Genomic DNA, 16049 nt, shown 5'->3' with positions numbered 1-16049 from the left:
AAGAGAAATGGTGGATTTGGGGTTTCAGGAAGGGAACATACAAATCACACCAAGATGTGTGTGTGTGTGTGTGTGTGTGTGTGTGTGTGTTACTAGAAAGCAAGGAAGCATTCAAAGACCATTAAGATTATGTTAAAAGGAAACAGAAACTGTTTAGCCCATTGACCAAATTTGTATTTCAGCATCACACAAAATAATGGTGAAAAGTGACTGTGACATACAACACATATTAAAATCTACTAGGCTAAAATGACACCGGAGAGAAAAAGTATTTCACATCTCTGGAAAACATTCGAAATATTAGTGAGCAAAGAGAAAGCAATGGGGCACTTACTTCTCTTGCCTTTTTAACACCAAGTATATGTCCAGGTAACCAAACCTGCCTAACTAACAAGAGGAAGATCTTTATTGAAGACTGTCAGCTAACAACTACGAAAGGAATCATAAAACTATAAAATAAATCATCAATCAGAAAACCATTCAAAGCCGACTGATTCAGAAAAGAGGTACAAATAGCTGCTAAGGCATTTAAGAGAAAATGCCTTAGCCAATCCATGTAACATCAAGGTAGCACCCCTCATGTTACATTCTAGTGCTAAGAGGAAAGTTCCTTAGACTAATCAAATTGAGTTTATTAGAGCAAAGCAAAACAAAACCTAGTCACATATCAGGCAACTCCCAGAACCAGAGCAAGTTCTGAGAAATCCAACCAACAATACAAGATGGCATTTAGAGAAAAATGGAGGGAGCCAGAAAGCAAGACAAGTACTAAAGCCTTGTCAACTGTTACCACTTTGCTAATTAACTGGCTGCAGCATTTCTTACAACTAATCAAACCGTGATTAAATTATATTGGTTTGGTAGACTCTAATGGGTCCAATTCGGATGCTCAATCCAAGTCCACAGCCTCTCACAAACGTTTATTGAATAGCAACAAAAGGAAAACTATAACACAGATTATCTGGCTGACATGACCTGAGGCAGGTGGCTAAAGTTATTAGCAGCCAAGCACAGTGGTACACACCTGTAATACCAGTATTTAGAAGGATCACTAGCCTGGGTTACATGATGTCTTAGTTTGGATTTCTATTACTGTGATAAACATCATGACCAAAAGCAACTTGGGGAGGAAAGGGTACATTTCAGCTTACAGTTGTAGTGAATCACGAGGAAAAGTCAAGGAACCTGGAGGAAGGAACTTAAAACAGAGGCCATGGAGGACCATCCAGGACCACCTCCCACGGGTGGTACAGCCCAGAGAGCTAGGCCCTCCCACATCCATCATTAATCAAGACAATATCACACAGACTTGCCTATAGGCAATTCCCCAATTGCAATTCCCCCCCACCCAAGATATGTCTAGGTTTGTGTGAAGTTGACAAAAACCATCCAGAGCACACAGTATGACCCTGTTTACAAACCAATCAAATGAGACTATTCATCATATGCCTTCTGGTGTAATATGCTACAAATAGTAAATGAGTCTTTTCTATCATATACTTATAAAACTTGTGTTTACAACATGGAATTCAAATCTTTTCATCTTCCCCACCTTTTAAGTCTTTTATACAAATGTTTCAACCCCACACAGAGCAGGTAAAATCTTTGTTTACACAAAGGCCTCCTGCTGCATTCCAGGAATTAGCTGGAGCAGGGACCCCTCTCCCCTTCTTCCTTCATTTCCTGTAAGGCAATTCCTTCCGGTCTAGCCAACTGCCTAAGACTGTGAGTCAGCCCCCAGGCAGTGTGGAAAAAGACACAGTGACCGCCCGAGTTAGAATAAAAACAGAGCACTTCTTGTCTCTGTGGGTTCCATGCTCCGAGCACACCTTCTGGGTAAGAATGAGGTTTGCCTTGTCCAGACACAGCCAACTTCAGCTAAAGTGGTGGTCTCTTTGGTTTCCACCCCGAACTTATTAACATCATTTAGTATGAAGTTCACAGCTTCCTTGGGAGGCATTCTTGCTAAAATTGTTTAACTTGGATCTCATCAAGTTTACATCCAACTTCCATTTCATAAAAAATGACACGGAGAAAAATAGCTAAGCACAAGACACAGACCATGCAAAACGAAGACCAGCCAACTCTATGGCCTTTATATTTACAATGTTATTTTTTTTAATGCAGAAATTACATTTTTTTAAAAATGCATGGTAATATCTCAGGAACTCTACATCACCCAGACTTTTCCCTAAAATCTTTGCTTTCTGAGTAACTGCCCAGTCTGGCCTCAAACTCTTGCCTTCAGGAATATTCCATCCCCAGCCACCCAAGTAGCTGAACTATGAGCATGCCCCACTGCACCTCTTAAAACCTTTCATTAAGAGCACTCACCTGTTACATTTTTCTCAGTGGTATAAAATTGAATTTGTGGAGCTTAAATTAGATGAGCACTCAGTTTCACCTTAGAACATTATGTAGCTGCCTACTTTGCAGAATTTGTAAATTGAATATACTCTTCTTGAGTATACAAATTACTAGGGTGTGGACTTAGCTTTGTCATCCATTAACTAAGATAGAGTCTAAAGAAAACAGTATCATGACATTTAAATTTATGCCTGATGTGCATTACTTATATAACATTTTTGTTATTTAAATGATAAATGTAATTGCTAAGAACGCGATATCAGTTTCTGTTCCAGTAGAGTAACAACTAAGAAACAGAACACGCCGGGCGGTGGTGGCGCACGCCTTTAATCCCAGCACTCAGAAGGCAGAGGCAGGCGGATCTCTGTGAGTTCGAGGCCAGCCTGGGCTACCAAGTGAGTTCCAGGAAAGGTGCAAAGCTACACAGAGAAACCCTGTCTCGAAAAACCAAAAAAAACAAAACAAAACAAAAAAAAAAAAACAAAAAAAAACCAGAACACGCTGGCAGAGTTGATGAATGAGACTTCCATAACTGAACAGGTAAAGTCAACTACTGATGTGAGGGACAAGTTTTGAGTGCTGTAGAAACTATGCTTCTCAAACATCAGGGCATATACTAACCACTGGGGGTAGTCAGAATTCAAAATCTGATTCAGTAGGTCTGTAATGGGACCCCACAAGTCTAATATGCTCGGGTGCTGCTATTGCTGTTGCTGGTGTATGAGTAACAAGGCTGGGTATGTACTTAGCTTTCACTATCACTACTAGCTCAAACTTTACATCTTTTAATGGTCAGTTATTGCAGTAGCACTATTTGACAGGCTCGGACAAGTTTCTCGAGGTCACGGTGCCAAGATGTCTGAAAAGTAGGACTCAAACATAGGCTGATTCTCAGAGTAACTCCATTTATAGGCAGACCTAAGAGTTCTGAGCAGGTCCAGAACTATTTTCGGTAGCATTCTTATGGGTAGGGTCCTGGCAGAACTACAGCGCCTCTGAAACACACAGAAGTCGGGCTTCCCTGTACCTAGAGGTGAACGAAGAACCTACACTGCAGGTGCCTGCCCCTTCTAGGGTTCCTGACCCGGTTCAACGGACACAACCTTCCGGTCTGGGGCAGGTCCTCCGGGTGGTCCCCAGCCCGGTGTACGGGGGCGGGGCCTGTGCGTGAGAAAGGTTCCGGGCGGCCCGTACCACCGCGCACGGGGGGGAGTGGTTTCTCAGGGCCCGGCTGCGTCTCGCCTCAGCGCCCGGGGGCGAGGCCGAGGCGTTCCGAAACTGGCCCTTCGCACCCTGGTCGGGCGCCGAGGAGTGAACGCGCGCTCGTCCTCACGGCCCGCTCCTAAACTCTTCCCTCGGCCCCTCGACCGAGTGGAAGGCCCCGGAAATAGGGGCCAGCCTGAGAGCGCGGCCGCCTCGTCCCCAGCTCCGCTGCCCAGCGCGCAGGCTCCCCGGTCGTCCGCCCTTACCAGCTCTTTGGGAGGCTTCTCCTGGGTTTTTCCAAACAGCCCCATGACGAACTGGACTCCCCTCACCCTTTCCGACTTTCCGCTCCCTGCGCCCAGGCAGGTCACGGGCAGCCGCCTGGGCGGGGCCGCGAGGAAGGGAATCCAGACGCCCGGAGAAGGGCGCGGCGGCAGCAGGGGCAGTACGCACGCGCGCTGCGCAGGCGCAGAGTTGAATTGGGTGGGGTTTACAATCCGGTGACGCCATTGCGCAAGTTAAGTGAAGTATAGAAGTGATTGTATTTATTGACTGCGTTCAAAACCTCTGAGTTATCCTAGAAATCTGTCTCTCAACGCTGTCACGCACATTTACAACCACTTCCCAGATATTTGTGAGTAGCCTCCTCTGTCCGGGAGTCACCTCACAGGCTGCAAACCTACCCTCCCCGTAGCACCTAGCTGAAAAGCTCGACCGTCATCTTCTTTCCTCTTTTTTGGAAGTCTCAAAAGTTCTAACTTTTCATCGAGTCAAAACTTCAGCCCTCCCATTGCATCCCATCTCTGGAAGCGTTTCTTCAGGCTGCCACCATTTCCAGATCTGTAGCAGTGATCTATGCGGAAACCCGAGAACAGGAGACAATTCTAGGATTAACGTTTCATAGACATGTAGGTGTCAGAGCCGAAGCTAACTTCTGAAGAAGGGATGACAAAAGACTTCCATTCTGCACCTATCAAAGAAATGGATTCATAGAGAAGGAACTGTGCAGGGGAACCTGGGCCCACTAGAAGAGCCGGAAGTGCTCGTAAATGCTGAGCCACTTTTCCAGCATCATCTTACCCCCCCCCCTTTTTTTTTTAAATAGAGAACTCTTTAAAACCCTATTTTATGCACTGAAACCTTAATGATAAAATAAATAAATAAAACTAAGTAACTGTTCTCTAACAGAACAGGGACAACCTGGGGCTCTGGTCTGTTTCTTCCGGGAAGGGACTAGTTAGTGTATCTTACAGTTAAGTCTTCATACGTTCTAGCTTTTGTATCATATCTTTCCATAAATTGTAATATGGCCACTGGCAGGGTGGGGAGGGAATCAGACACCTCCAGTTTTGACCAAACTATTGATATGTCCATTTTTCTTCACAACTTCATTTTTAAAAATGTATTGTTTGAGAATTTCATACATGAATGTAATGTTTTGTTCAGATTGATTCCCCCAACTCCTTCCTTGGCCTTTTGTTTCCTAATTTCTTTTAAAATAAAAAGGTTTATAGATCCACTTTCACTCAAAGAGTCACCTGGATGGGCACAAGATACCAAGGAAAAGTCTTCTGCACCTGTCTGAGCTACCTCTTTAAGTGATGTTGAGTTCTTTCCAGGTGATGTTGAGTTCTCTCTAAGCCTGGACCTTCCATGTTTTTTGTCAGTGGTCCATTTGTTTATTCTGCACTGCTTGGATATTTCATTTTCAGAGCATGCAGACAGAGCTTTGTTTATTTTTGTTTGCTTTCAGAGCATTGGTTTATTTGCTAGCAATTGAGCTCCCCCCCCAACTCCTTCAACAACAAATTGTAGTTGCTTATAGCAAACTTGCCTCTTTTAATTTAGAGTCTATCAGAGCCTGATCACAAAGATACTGATGATAAGGGGTACTTGTTCTCTTGCCCAATAAGGTGGGTGTCGGAAGCCTCTCTCTAGCACATGCAGTAGCCTCAAAGAGAAGCCCAAGACAACGGACCCAACTCTGGTCAAAAGGAACCACATTGGCTCAACTCGGAAGACACATGGGCTATGACCACAGGGTCTTCAGCCCTGCTATATCCCAATAAATTTACACAATAAATCTGAGACAGTATGGGAGGAACTGACCTTGGGGTGAAACCCACCTGAGCTATTCTCATACTCTGTACAGAAATCTGATTCAAAACACAAATCTGTCCAACTAGCATAAAGGATTATAATTTTCAGGACAGAAAAAAATACACTAAAATGAGAAACAGAAATTAAGAAAAAAGGAAATATTTGGTAAGAGGTGCCATTTGGCACATCAGGAGGCTTATTTTTAATTATTACATTAATTTAAAGCAATTATTTTAACAATTGTGGAATGGGGGAACATGTGATAGTCTCTTCTGATTCCTTTTCACTCTAAACTAGAAGCCCTAGGCGACAGAATTAAATACAAACAGACAGGCTACACCAAAGTTTAAAAGCTTCTAAGAAAGGAAACGATGAGATGCTAACTTATGAGAGATTCACAGCAGAGGTTTGGAAAGCTGTCAGAATTGAAGAGACCGTAAAGGACAAGAAACTAATGAGGAAAAAATTTAGACAATGTGTTAAAATTCTTAACCTTTTACTACTTTCATAATTTTTTCATTATTCAGTATAGTTGGAATGTTTTAAGTCTAGTTTCTAAATTGGCAAAACTATTTTAAATCTTACCACCTCTCTTAGGGTTTCTAATGAAGAGACACCATGACCACGGCAATTCTCATAAAGGAAAACATTTAATTGGGTCAACTTGCTTACAGTTCAGAGGTTTAGTCCATTATCATCTTGGCGGGAAGCAAGGCAGTGTGTAGGCAGACGTGGTGCTGGAGCTGAGAGTCCTTCCATCTTGCTAGGCAGGCAACAAGAATGGTCGGTGTCACACTGAGCAAAGCTTGAGCAAAGACCTCAGAGTCCACCCCCACAGTGACACACTTCCTCCAAAAAGGCCACACCTCCTAATAGTGCCACTCCCTATGAGATTATTGGGGCCAATTACATTTAAACTACCATACTCCCCAAATTCTGTATACTACCTCCATTTAGTGGGGGGTAAAGGGTGTTCATGTATGCGTACATGTGTGCATGCATGTGTGTGTGTGTGTTGTTGTTTCCTTTTTTGGGGCAGAAGCTCTTTCCATTGTCTGCAATTCATTTGTCAACATTTATTTATTTATTTTTATTATTATCATTTTTGTTTTGTTTTTCTAGACAGGGTTTCTCTGTGTAGCTTTGTGCCTTTCCTGGAACTCACTCTGTAGCCCAGGCTGGCCTCGAACTCACAGAGATCCGCCTGCCTCTGCCTCCCAAGTGCTGAGATTAAAAGTGTGCACCACCACCACCCAGCTCATTTGTCAACATTTATATTGTTTTGCATCTCCTTTAATTTTTTATATAAATTTTCATCAGTGTCAATATTTATAGCTTTACAATTCTGTAGAAAAATATATAATTAATTATTTCCCTGCTGAATGACATTATTTTCATTTTTACCTTACTAAATGCTGTTCAAAATGTAGGCACAGCTGAAATTTTAAGATATACTACCTTTTCTTCCAGGGATGCAACATAGTATCACCATTACAGATTCATTTGGACATGGAGGTGGCCTGAACATAAGCATTATACTATTTGGAATTTATACAGATAATGCTTGGAATGCATTCTCTCCTGAATCTTTGCTAACAGTGAATAGAATTGATTTTTTGTTGATCTGGGACTGGAGAGGTGGCTCAGCAGTTGAGAGCACTGACTGCTCTTCCAGAGGACCCGGGTTCAATTCCCAGCACCCACATGGTGGCTCACAACCATCTGACATTCCAGTCCCAGGGGATCCAGTGCCCTGGTCTCCAGGGTGCCAACCATGCATGTGGTATATAGACATAGATGTAAGCAAAATATCCATTCACATAAAATAAAAATAAAGCCTCAAAAACCATTTCAGTGTTTGCTAATCTGTGGACATGAATACTATTTTGTGTCCCTTTACATTTTAAATTAGTATGTATGTGTTCATGTTTCAAAATGATGAGTGTCATTATGATGCTCCCATATGACAGAACTCTGGTGATATTTTGTTTGTGATCTAACAAAGCTAACAAATACAGCTTGCCTAACATCAGAGTGTCGCACTAAGCCACTAGTTAGCCATAGAGGTCAGATAGCAGTGGCACACACCTTTAAATCCCAGCACTTGGGAGGCAGAGGCAGATGGATTTCTGTGAGTTCAAGGCCACCCTGGGCTACACAAGATTGATTCAGTCTAAAAGAGAAATAGAGGCCAGGCAGTGGTAGCACATACCTTTAATCCCAGCACTTGGGATCTCATGCCTTTGCTCCCAGTACTTGGGAGGCACACACGTCTTTAATCCCAGCACTAGGGAGGTTGAGACAGGAAGTAATGTGGCTGGGCGGAAAAAAGTAGTATAAGGTGAGAGGAGACTGGAGCTCAGGCTTTTGGATGAGGAGTTGGTGGGTAAGAGGTGGTCGTGGCTTGTTCCTTTGTCTCTCTGATCTTTGAACATTTACTCTGATATCTGGCTCTGGGTTTTTATTAAGACCAATTAGAATTCATGCTACACTGAACTACATGAGTTGTTCCTATTCACCCCATTATTCTTTCTTGTCTTTTCTCTCTCTCCAGTGGTTTCCTTCCTATCCCTAAATAGTCTCACACAAAAGTAGTTTCATGATGTGCACACACATGAACTAGATTCTACACATGAGAGAAAATGTGATACATGTGTCTAAGTCTATATTTGTTTGTTTGCTTAAGACGAGGTGCTCCAGTTCTATACATTTTTTCCCAGCAAATGATTTAATTTTACTTTTCTTTTTTTTCTTTTTTTTTTTTGGTTTTTCGAGACAGGGTTTCTCTGTGTAGCTTTGCGCCTTTCCTGGAACTCACTTGGTAGCCCAGGCTGGCCTCGAACTCACAGAGATCCGCCTGGCTCTGCCTCCCGAGTGCTGGGATTAAAGGCGTGCGCCACCACCGCCTGGCAATTTTACTTTTCTTTATGGCCTGGGTAAAACTATATTGAGCATTTATGACACATTTTCTTTGTCTCCTGGTGTTGGTGGACATCTAGACCGACTCTGTAAAGCAGCTGTTTAAATATTGCCACAATAAGTAGAGGCATGCAAGTATCTCTGTGGTAGGCTTAGACGGCTCTGCATATGTATCTAAAGGAGTGACTGGATCTATGGAACTTTTGTTTGTTTTCTGGGGTTCCTCAATACTGATTTCAGTAGTGGGTACTGTTTTATTCCCACCGAAGCTGTGTTCACTCCCCATGGCATCCATGACAGTGTGTGTTTGTTTTCTGGATGAAGGCCTTCCCAGCTGAGTGAGGTGGACACTCACTGTGACTTTCATTTGCAATTCATTAATGTCCAAGGATGTTGACATTTTTCTCCTGTATGAGAACTCTGTGTTCAGTTCATTCACCTGTTTGTTGATTGGGTGGGGTGCTTTTCTCCCCTTGGTTTGGCATGTGTATTTAATTTTTTTTAATTCTTGTTTTTATTTGTTGAGATAGAGTCTCACTATATAACCCTGACTGGCCTGGAACTCACTATATGGACCAGGCTGGCCTCAAAACTCATGGAGGTTTGCCTGCCTCTGCCTCCCCATTGCTTAGATTAAAGGCTGGTGTCACCATGCCTGAACTGATTTTTTGAGTTCTTTATATATTCTTATGTAGAAATGGCAAAGATTTTTCTCCATTGTATATATAGGCTGTCCCTTCAGTCTTAGTTGTACAAAAGCTTTTTCATTTCATGTAATTTGTCAGTTATTGTAATTATTTCCTGGGTGGTTAGAGTCCTTTTCAGAAACACTTTGCCTATTCCCATGTTTTTAAAGTTTTTCCTATATTTTCTTCTAGAAAGTTCAAAATTTCAAGTCTTAAAATAAGGTTCTTGATGCATTTTGGATTTAATTTTGTTCAAGCCAAGACACAGGGATCTAGTTTTATTTTTCTGCATGTGGCGATCCAATTTCTCAGCACTATTTGTTGGTAAGAGGTGGACTTTTACCAAAGTATGCTTTGGGCACCAGGTAACTGTAGCTGTGTGTGTAGGCAGGCTTCCTTCTGGGTTCTCCACTGTAGCCGGTTGCTCTGTACAGCGTAAGGCCATTTTTATTCCTATGCGTCTATAATATGATTGGAAACCCTCTAGCTTTGCTCTTTTCACTCCAAATAGCCTTGACTAATTCTGTGTCCAAAAGATGTTGTACAACAGCTTCCTTTTATTGAAACATTCCATCCTGCAGGGAAGCGCCTTCGACATGAAGGTAAACAACTCAAAATAGCCCCAGGAAGTCCCTGAAACTGACCGGATTCATTCAGCCCCCACCCTGCCAGAGAAAGCAGTAAAAGCTGCAAAGAAGACCCTCAGACAAGCCAAGCTGTAAAGAAAACTCGCAGACCAGACCAGCTGCCTGCAAGAGGTGTAGTCCGACTCAGGCATCTGGGAAGGACACTCTCCAACCTGTTGAACAGGCTGTGCTCCAGGTTCCCAGCTTTGTGAGCTGTCACCAATCCTGGGGGTGGGGTGGGGGCTTGGTAATGCAGCTGTATTTGAGTCATTTATGAAGAGGACCCCCACACAGCAGGGCTTCCTCCTGGACCCCAGATTAGGCACAAATCACACCCAAACACCTGTTTTCACAGAGAGATCCTTTATTAAGCTAGGAAGAAAAGTTAAAGTGGCTGCTTTCTGACTCAGGCAGAAAAATAACAGCAAATGACCTTGCCTGTGTAATTTTTAAGAGGAGAAGAAGGGGAGGTCTGTGTTAGAATAGGCTAGGATGCGGTGGGAAAGGAGATGAGGATGAGGGAGAAGGGGAAGGGGACAGGGAAGTGGGGAAGGGGTGGTTGCCCCAGAGGACAAAGGACTGCCTCTGGGTAGAGAGGAGACAGACTGGCCCATAGGAAAATGGTGGTTTATGAGGTAAAGGGGGAAACCCAGTGTTAGGAAGAGGCATTTCATTTTAAATTGGGAATGCTAATTAGGTAAACCAAAGGGGGTTTTTGATTGCTGAACTTTGGTAGTCAGCCTCCAGAGGAGGAAGTGGCCAAGTAAGGGAATAGACCTTGGTGGCTAGCTTTAGGAATGTAATCTAATGGTTTTTTAGAAAGGCAGAGGGAATGGGGAGAAGGGCAAGGCCTGCCAGAGCCACATGTTCAAGTGAGCTAATGTCCCTTCAATTTCTGCTCCTATAAGTAACCCCTCACCCATACTATTGTAAGTAACCCCAGTAAAACACTGGTTCTCTAAGTTAGACTTTGATGGTGTTGATATTTTGGACTGTTGCAGGCTTCCTGTCTGGGGTGGGTAGGCACGAGCGTTTTATCTCCCCAGGGTAAGTTTTGTCACACAGTATGAATTTTAGGGTTGTTTTTCCTGGTTCTGTGAACAATGTCACTGTAATTTTGATAGGAATTGGACTGATCATTTGAAGTAACAGCCATTTCCACAATATTAATTCTGTGGGCTCATGAGCATAAAGCTTTTTCCATCTTTGGTCTCTCCTTCAATTTCCTTCAGGGTTTTAAAATTTTTGTTGCAGAGGTCTTTAACTTCCTTGGATAGTGTTTTAGTTATTGTTCTAATGTTGTGATGAGACATCATGACCAAGGCAACTTCTAGAAGAAAGCACTTAATTAGGGGCCTGTTTAGTTTCAGAGGTTGAGTCCATGGCCATCACAGTAGGGAGCATGGAGGCACACAGACAGGCATGGTGCTGGAGTGGTAACTGAGAGCTCACATCTTCTCTGCAAGTTGTAGGCAGAGAATGACTAGACTGGGCCTACTATGGACTTTTGAAACCTCAAAGTCTACCCCAGTGACACACCTCCTCCAACAAGGCCACACCTCTTAATCCTTCCCAAACAGTTCCACTAACTGGAGACCAAGTATTCAAACATATGAGCCTGTGGAGGCTGTTCTCATTCAAACCACAGTTAGGTTTATTTCTAGGTGTTTGTCTTTTATTTTTCTTAAGCTATTGTGAATTGGAACTTTCCCCTTAAGATATTTCTCAACATGTTCATTATTGGTATATAATAGTGGTACTGATTTTTTGGATGTTAATTTTATATCCTTCTGATATTCTGAAAGTGATGACCAGATATAAAGGGGTTCTGATGCTCTTCAGAGCCTTCTAAGTGTAAACTGCTGTCATCAGCAAATGGTGAGAATTTAACCCTTTGTTCTTATTTGTGTCCCTTTTGTTGCTTTCTCCTGCTTATTGCTCTGCCTAAGTCTTCAAGTTATGGAATATGAACAGAGAAAATATTTTCCTTGTTGCTGGATTTAGATGAAATGCTTTCACCTTTCTCCCCTTGCGGTGATATTTTGTTTGTGATCCAACAAATAAAACTTGCCTGAAGATCAGAGTGTGTAGCTAAGCTACTAGTTAGCCATAGAGGCCAGGCAGTGGTGGCTCACACCCTTAATCCCAGCACTCAGGAGGCAGAGGCAGATGGACCTCTGATCTCTGTGAGTTCAAGGCTACCCTGGGCTATATAAGATTGATCCACTCTAAAAGAGAAACAGATCTGGGCAGTGGTGGCACACATCTTTGATCCCAGGACTTACTTAGGATCTCATGTCTTTAATCCCAGCACTAGGGAGGTGGAGATAGGAAGTGATATGGCTGGGTGGAGAGAGGAATATAAGGCAGGAGGAGACAGGAGCTCTTTCTCTTTCAGGTTGAGGAATTGGTGAGGTAAGAGGTGGTTTGTTTGTTTGCTCTTTTGTCTCATTGATCTTTCAGCATTTATCCCTATACCTAACTCTGTGGGGTTTTTTTGTTTTGTTTTGTTTTGTTGTTGTTTTTTGGTGTTTCGAGACAGGGTTTCTCTGTGTAGTTTTGATGCCTGTCCTGGATCTTGCTCTGTAGACCAGGCTGGCCTCGAACTCACAGAGATCTGCCTGGCTCTGCCTCCTGATTGCTGGGACTAAAGGTGTATGCCACGGATGTCCGGCTAACTCTGGGTGTTTATTAATAAAACCAATTAGGATTCGTGCTACATCCCATTTAGTATAATACTGGCTACAGGTTTGTTATATTTAGCCTTCATTATGTTCCTAATTTCTTCAGGACTTTTATTATGAAGAGATGCTAACCTTTGCCAAAGGCATTCTCTACATCAATTGAAATGACCATGTGACCTCTAGCCCCCAATCTATTTATGTGCTCTAATACACTAACTGATTTGCATATGTTGAAATTTTCTTGTAGCCCTGGAATAAAATCAGCTTGATCATGGCACATGACCTTTTCATGTGTTGTTGAATTTGGTTTTCAAGTATCATCTGGGGAAATGTTGCATCTACATTCATCAGGGAAGTTGGCTTATAGTTTTCTTTTTTTGTTCTGTCCTTATCTGAGTTTGTTACCAGGGTAGCACTGGCTGTAGAATGAATTCAGTGGTAATTTTCTCTTTTCTCTTTTATGAAGTAGGAAGGAGCATGAATGTTAATTCTTTGTTAAAGGCCAAGTAGAATTCAGCACTGAGTCCATCTGGTCTTGGGCTTATCTCAACTGGGGAATTGTTAATTATTGTTTCTGTCTTCTCATTCATTACAAATCTATTTAAGTTGTTCACATTCTCTTGATTTAATTTTGCATGTGTGCTTAGGAATTTACATATTTCCTGTAGATTTTTCCAGTTATTGTGAGGAGGAGTATACATTTTCATCATATTCTCTAATGACCTGCTGGATTTCTCTTTCTTTTTCAGATTTATTTTGATTATGTGTGTTTGTGGGGAGCAGGGGTTGCATGTGAGTGCAGGTGCTTTTGGAGGCCAGAAGAGGGTGTCAGATCTACTGGAGCTAGAGTTACAGCTGCCCAAAGTGGGTGCTGGGAACCAAACTCAGGTCCTCTGGAAAGGCAGTACGTGCTCTGAACCACTGAGCCATCTCCCTAATGCTGACCTCTAGATTCCTTTGCTGTATTAATGTCCTGTTTTATTTCTAATCTTATCTGTTTGGGTCTTTTTTATTACTTTTGATTGTTTTGGATGTGAATTTGTCAATCTTGTTCATCTTTTCAGAGAACTAGCTCTTTGATTCTCTGATTTCTTATATTGTTCTTTTATTCTTCATTTCATCATTTTCTGTTCTGATGTTGATTATTTCTTTCCATTTCCTGATTTTGAATTTGTATTGTTTAGGTTTTTCTAAGACTTTTCCCTGCTTTCTGTATCTCAAAGTTTCTGATAAACTGTGCTTTCATTTTCATTTTCTTCTATGAATTCTAAAATTCTCTCTGGTGTGTTTTGTGTGACCCACTGATCATTTAAGATGTATTGTTCATGATCTAAGTTTTGGGTAGTTTCTTTTGTTAGTGATTTCTAATTTTAAAGAACTCAATTTAACTATGTGCTGTCTGTGTATGTGTATGTCTGTGCATATGAATGAGTACAAGTACCCTTGGAAGCCAGAGAAGGGCATCAGATTACTTGGAGCTGGACTTAGGGGCCTTTGTGAACTGGCCATCATGGGTGCTGGGAACCAAACTCAGGCCCTCTGCAAGAGTAGTACATCCTCTTAACTGCTAAGCGATTTCTGCAGCTCCAGTTTCTAGTTTTATTCAATTATCTGGTAAGATACAACATACCACTTCACTGTTTTGTTTTGTTTTTGTTTTTTTTTTTTGTTTTTTTTTTTTGGTTTTTCGAGACATGGTTTCTCTGTGTAGCTTTGCGCCTTTCCTGGAACTCACTCTGTAGCCCAGGCTGGCCTCGAACTCACAGAGATCTGCCTGCCTCTGCCTCCCAAGTGCTGGGATTAAAGGCATGTGCCACTGCTGCCCGGCCTCCACTTCACTTTTTTAAAGATTTGTTAAGACTTGTTTTGTGGCCTGAAATATGATTCATTTTAAAGGAAGTTTCATGGGATGTTGAAAAGAATGTACCCTGCAGCTTTCAGAAGAAATATGCTGTGGATGTTTGTTAAGCTTATTTGATCTTTAGGACAGTTTAACATTTCTCTGTTGAGAAATGTATGTGTGTGTGTATCTGTGTGTGTGTGTGCCCACAGAGGCCAGAGAGGGTACTGGATCTATTGGAATTCGAGCATTTGTGAGCCACCAGCTATGGGTGCTGGGATCTGAATTCTGTTTCTCTGGTGAAGCAGTAGATGTTCTTAACCACTCAGTAATCTCTCCAGCTCCTCATTGTTAATTGTTTTTATCTGAATTATCTAGCTGATGATGAGAGTGTGGTGCTGAAATCACCCACTTCTAGTGTATTTGGACCTCTCTGTCTCTTTCTGTCCAATAGTGTTTGTTGAATTGGATACACCAATGTTTGGTACTTATATATTTATAATTATTAGAACTTACTGATGCGCCTTTCTCTCTGTTAACATGTAGTGGCCTTCTTTGTCTTTTCAGACTAAATTTGGCTTGAAGTCTACGTTGTCAGACATGGGTATCACCGTTCTTGCTTGTCTTCAGCTTCCGTTTACCTACCATATCAACTTACGTTTTCTTTTTAGCTGCATGTTGGCCCATGGGTATGTTTCCTGAAGATAACAAACATTTGGATCTTTTCTTTTAATCCAATCAACTAGCCTGGTAAACAATTTACATTTAGGTTATTTAGAAGCATTTGCTGATTCCTGTCATTTTGGTTGTTTTCCTGGTTGGCTGAATATTACTTGTTCTGTCCATACTGTTGGTGGTTTGGTGGACATGTATTCATTTATTCTTCTGTGTCTCCTATGAAGTTTGTTCTTTCCTGAGCTTCTGTGTTTGGGACTTTCTTCCTTCATCGTGTGCAGGAATCCTTTAAGTAGCTTCCATAACTGACTTATGGATTGTTTCAGTTTGTCCTTATCTTGTGTGCTGGTGATACAGGGTAAAGACCCAGAGACCACTCAGCATGACCAGAATTCGAACTGAGAGTCTGTAGTAAGCTATCCGGAGACTGCCTGGAGAGACACTCCTCACAGAGCAGCCGAATGCACACTACAGGGAGGAGTTTTTAAAGACAAAGAACACAGAACAACTACATCGTGGCTGCCAGTTGCAGAAGGGAGCACCCCGAGTTTCTAGAACAGGTTGTGTGCTTTCCCACGGGACTTTGCAGGGCAGGGTTTGGAAACCAAAGACGGCTTCAGCTGAGACAAGATGGAGAAACCTTCGCCCTGTTACACTGGCTACTTTTTATGTCTACGTGACATAAGGTAGAGTCATCTGGGAAGAAGGAATCTTAATTGATAAAATGCCTCCGTAGGGTTGGCCTGTAGGCAAGTCTGTATGGCCTTTTTTGATTAATGATGGATGTGAGAGGGCCCAGCCCACTGTGGATGGTGCCACCCCTGGTGGAGCAGCCCGTAAGCAGTACTTCTCCATAACTTCTGCATCAGTTCCTCCTTCCAGGTTCCCGCCTTGAGTTCCTGCCCTGACTTCCCTGGATGATAAATTGTTACCTGAATAAACCCTTTCT

General features: G+C 42.4%; 1 protein-coding gene across 2 annotated transcripts in view; it reads right to left on the bottom strand.

The window, feature by feature from the left end:
* Chmp3 (charged multivesicular body protein 3) overlaps window positions 1–4012 on the bottom strand; it is a 32563-nt gene extending 28551 nt beyond the window's left edge. The window contains exon 1 of one of the 2 annotated variants that reach the window (XM_059257946.1): window positions 3837–4012. In XM_059257946.1, the coding sequence (XP_059113929.1) occupies window positions 3837–3881 (45 nt within the window). In that variant the 5' untranslated portion in view covers window positions 3882–4012. Of the gene's footprint in view, window positions 1–2334; window positions 2507–3836 lie in introns of those variants that run through there. The other variant, XM_059257947.1, reaches the window with a different exon arrangement.
* Window positions 4013–16049: the final 12037 nt, after the last annotated feature.

This window comes from Peromyscus eremicus, chromosome 3 (genome assembly GCF_949786415.1).
Source record: "Peromyscus eremicus chromosome 3, PerEre_H2_v1, whole genome shotgun sequence".
NCBI classification, from domain to species: Eukaryota; Metazoa; Chordata; class Mammalia; order Rodentia; family Cricetidae; genus Peromyscus; species Peromyscus eremicus.
The sequence above is the reverse complement of the archived record's forward strand: the minus strand, read 5'-3'. Positions and strand labels throughout refer to the sequence as shown.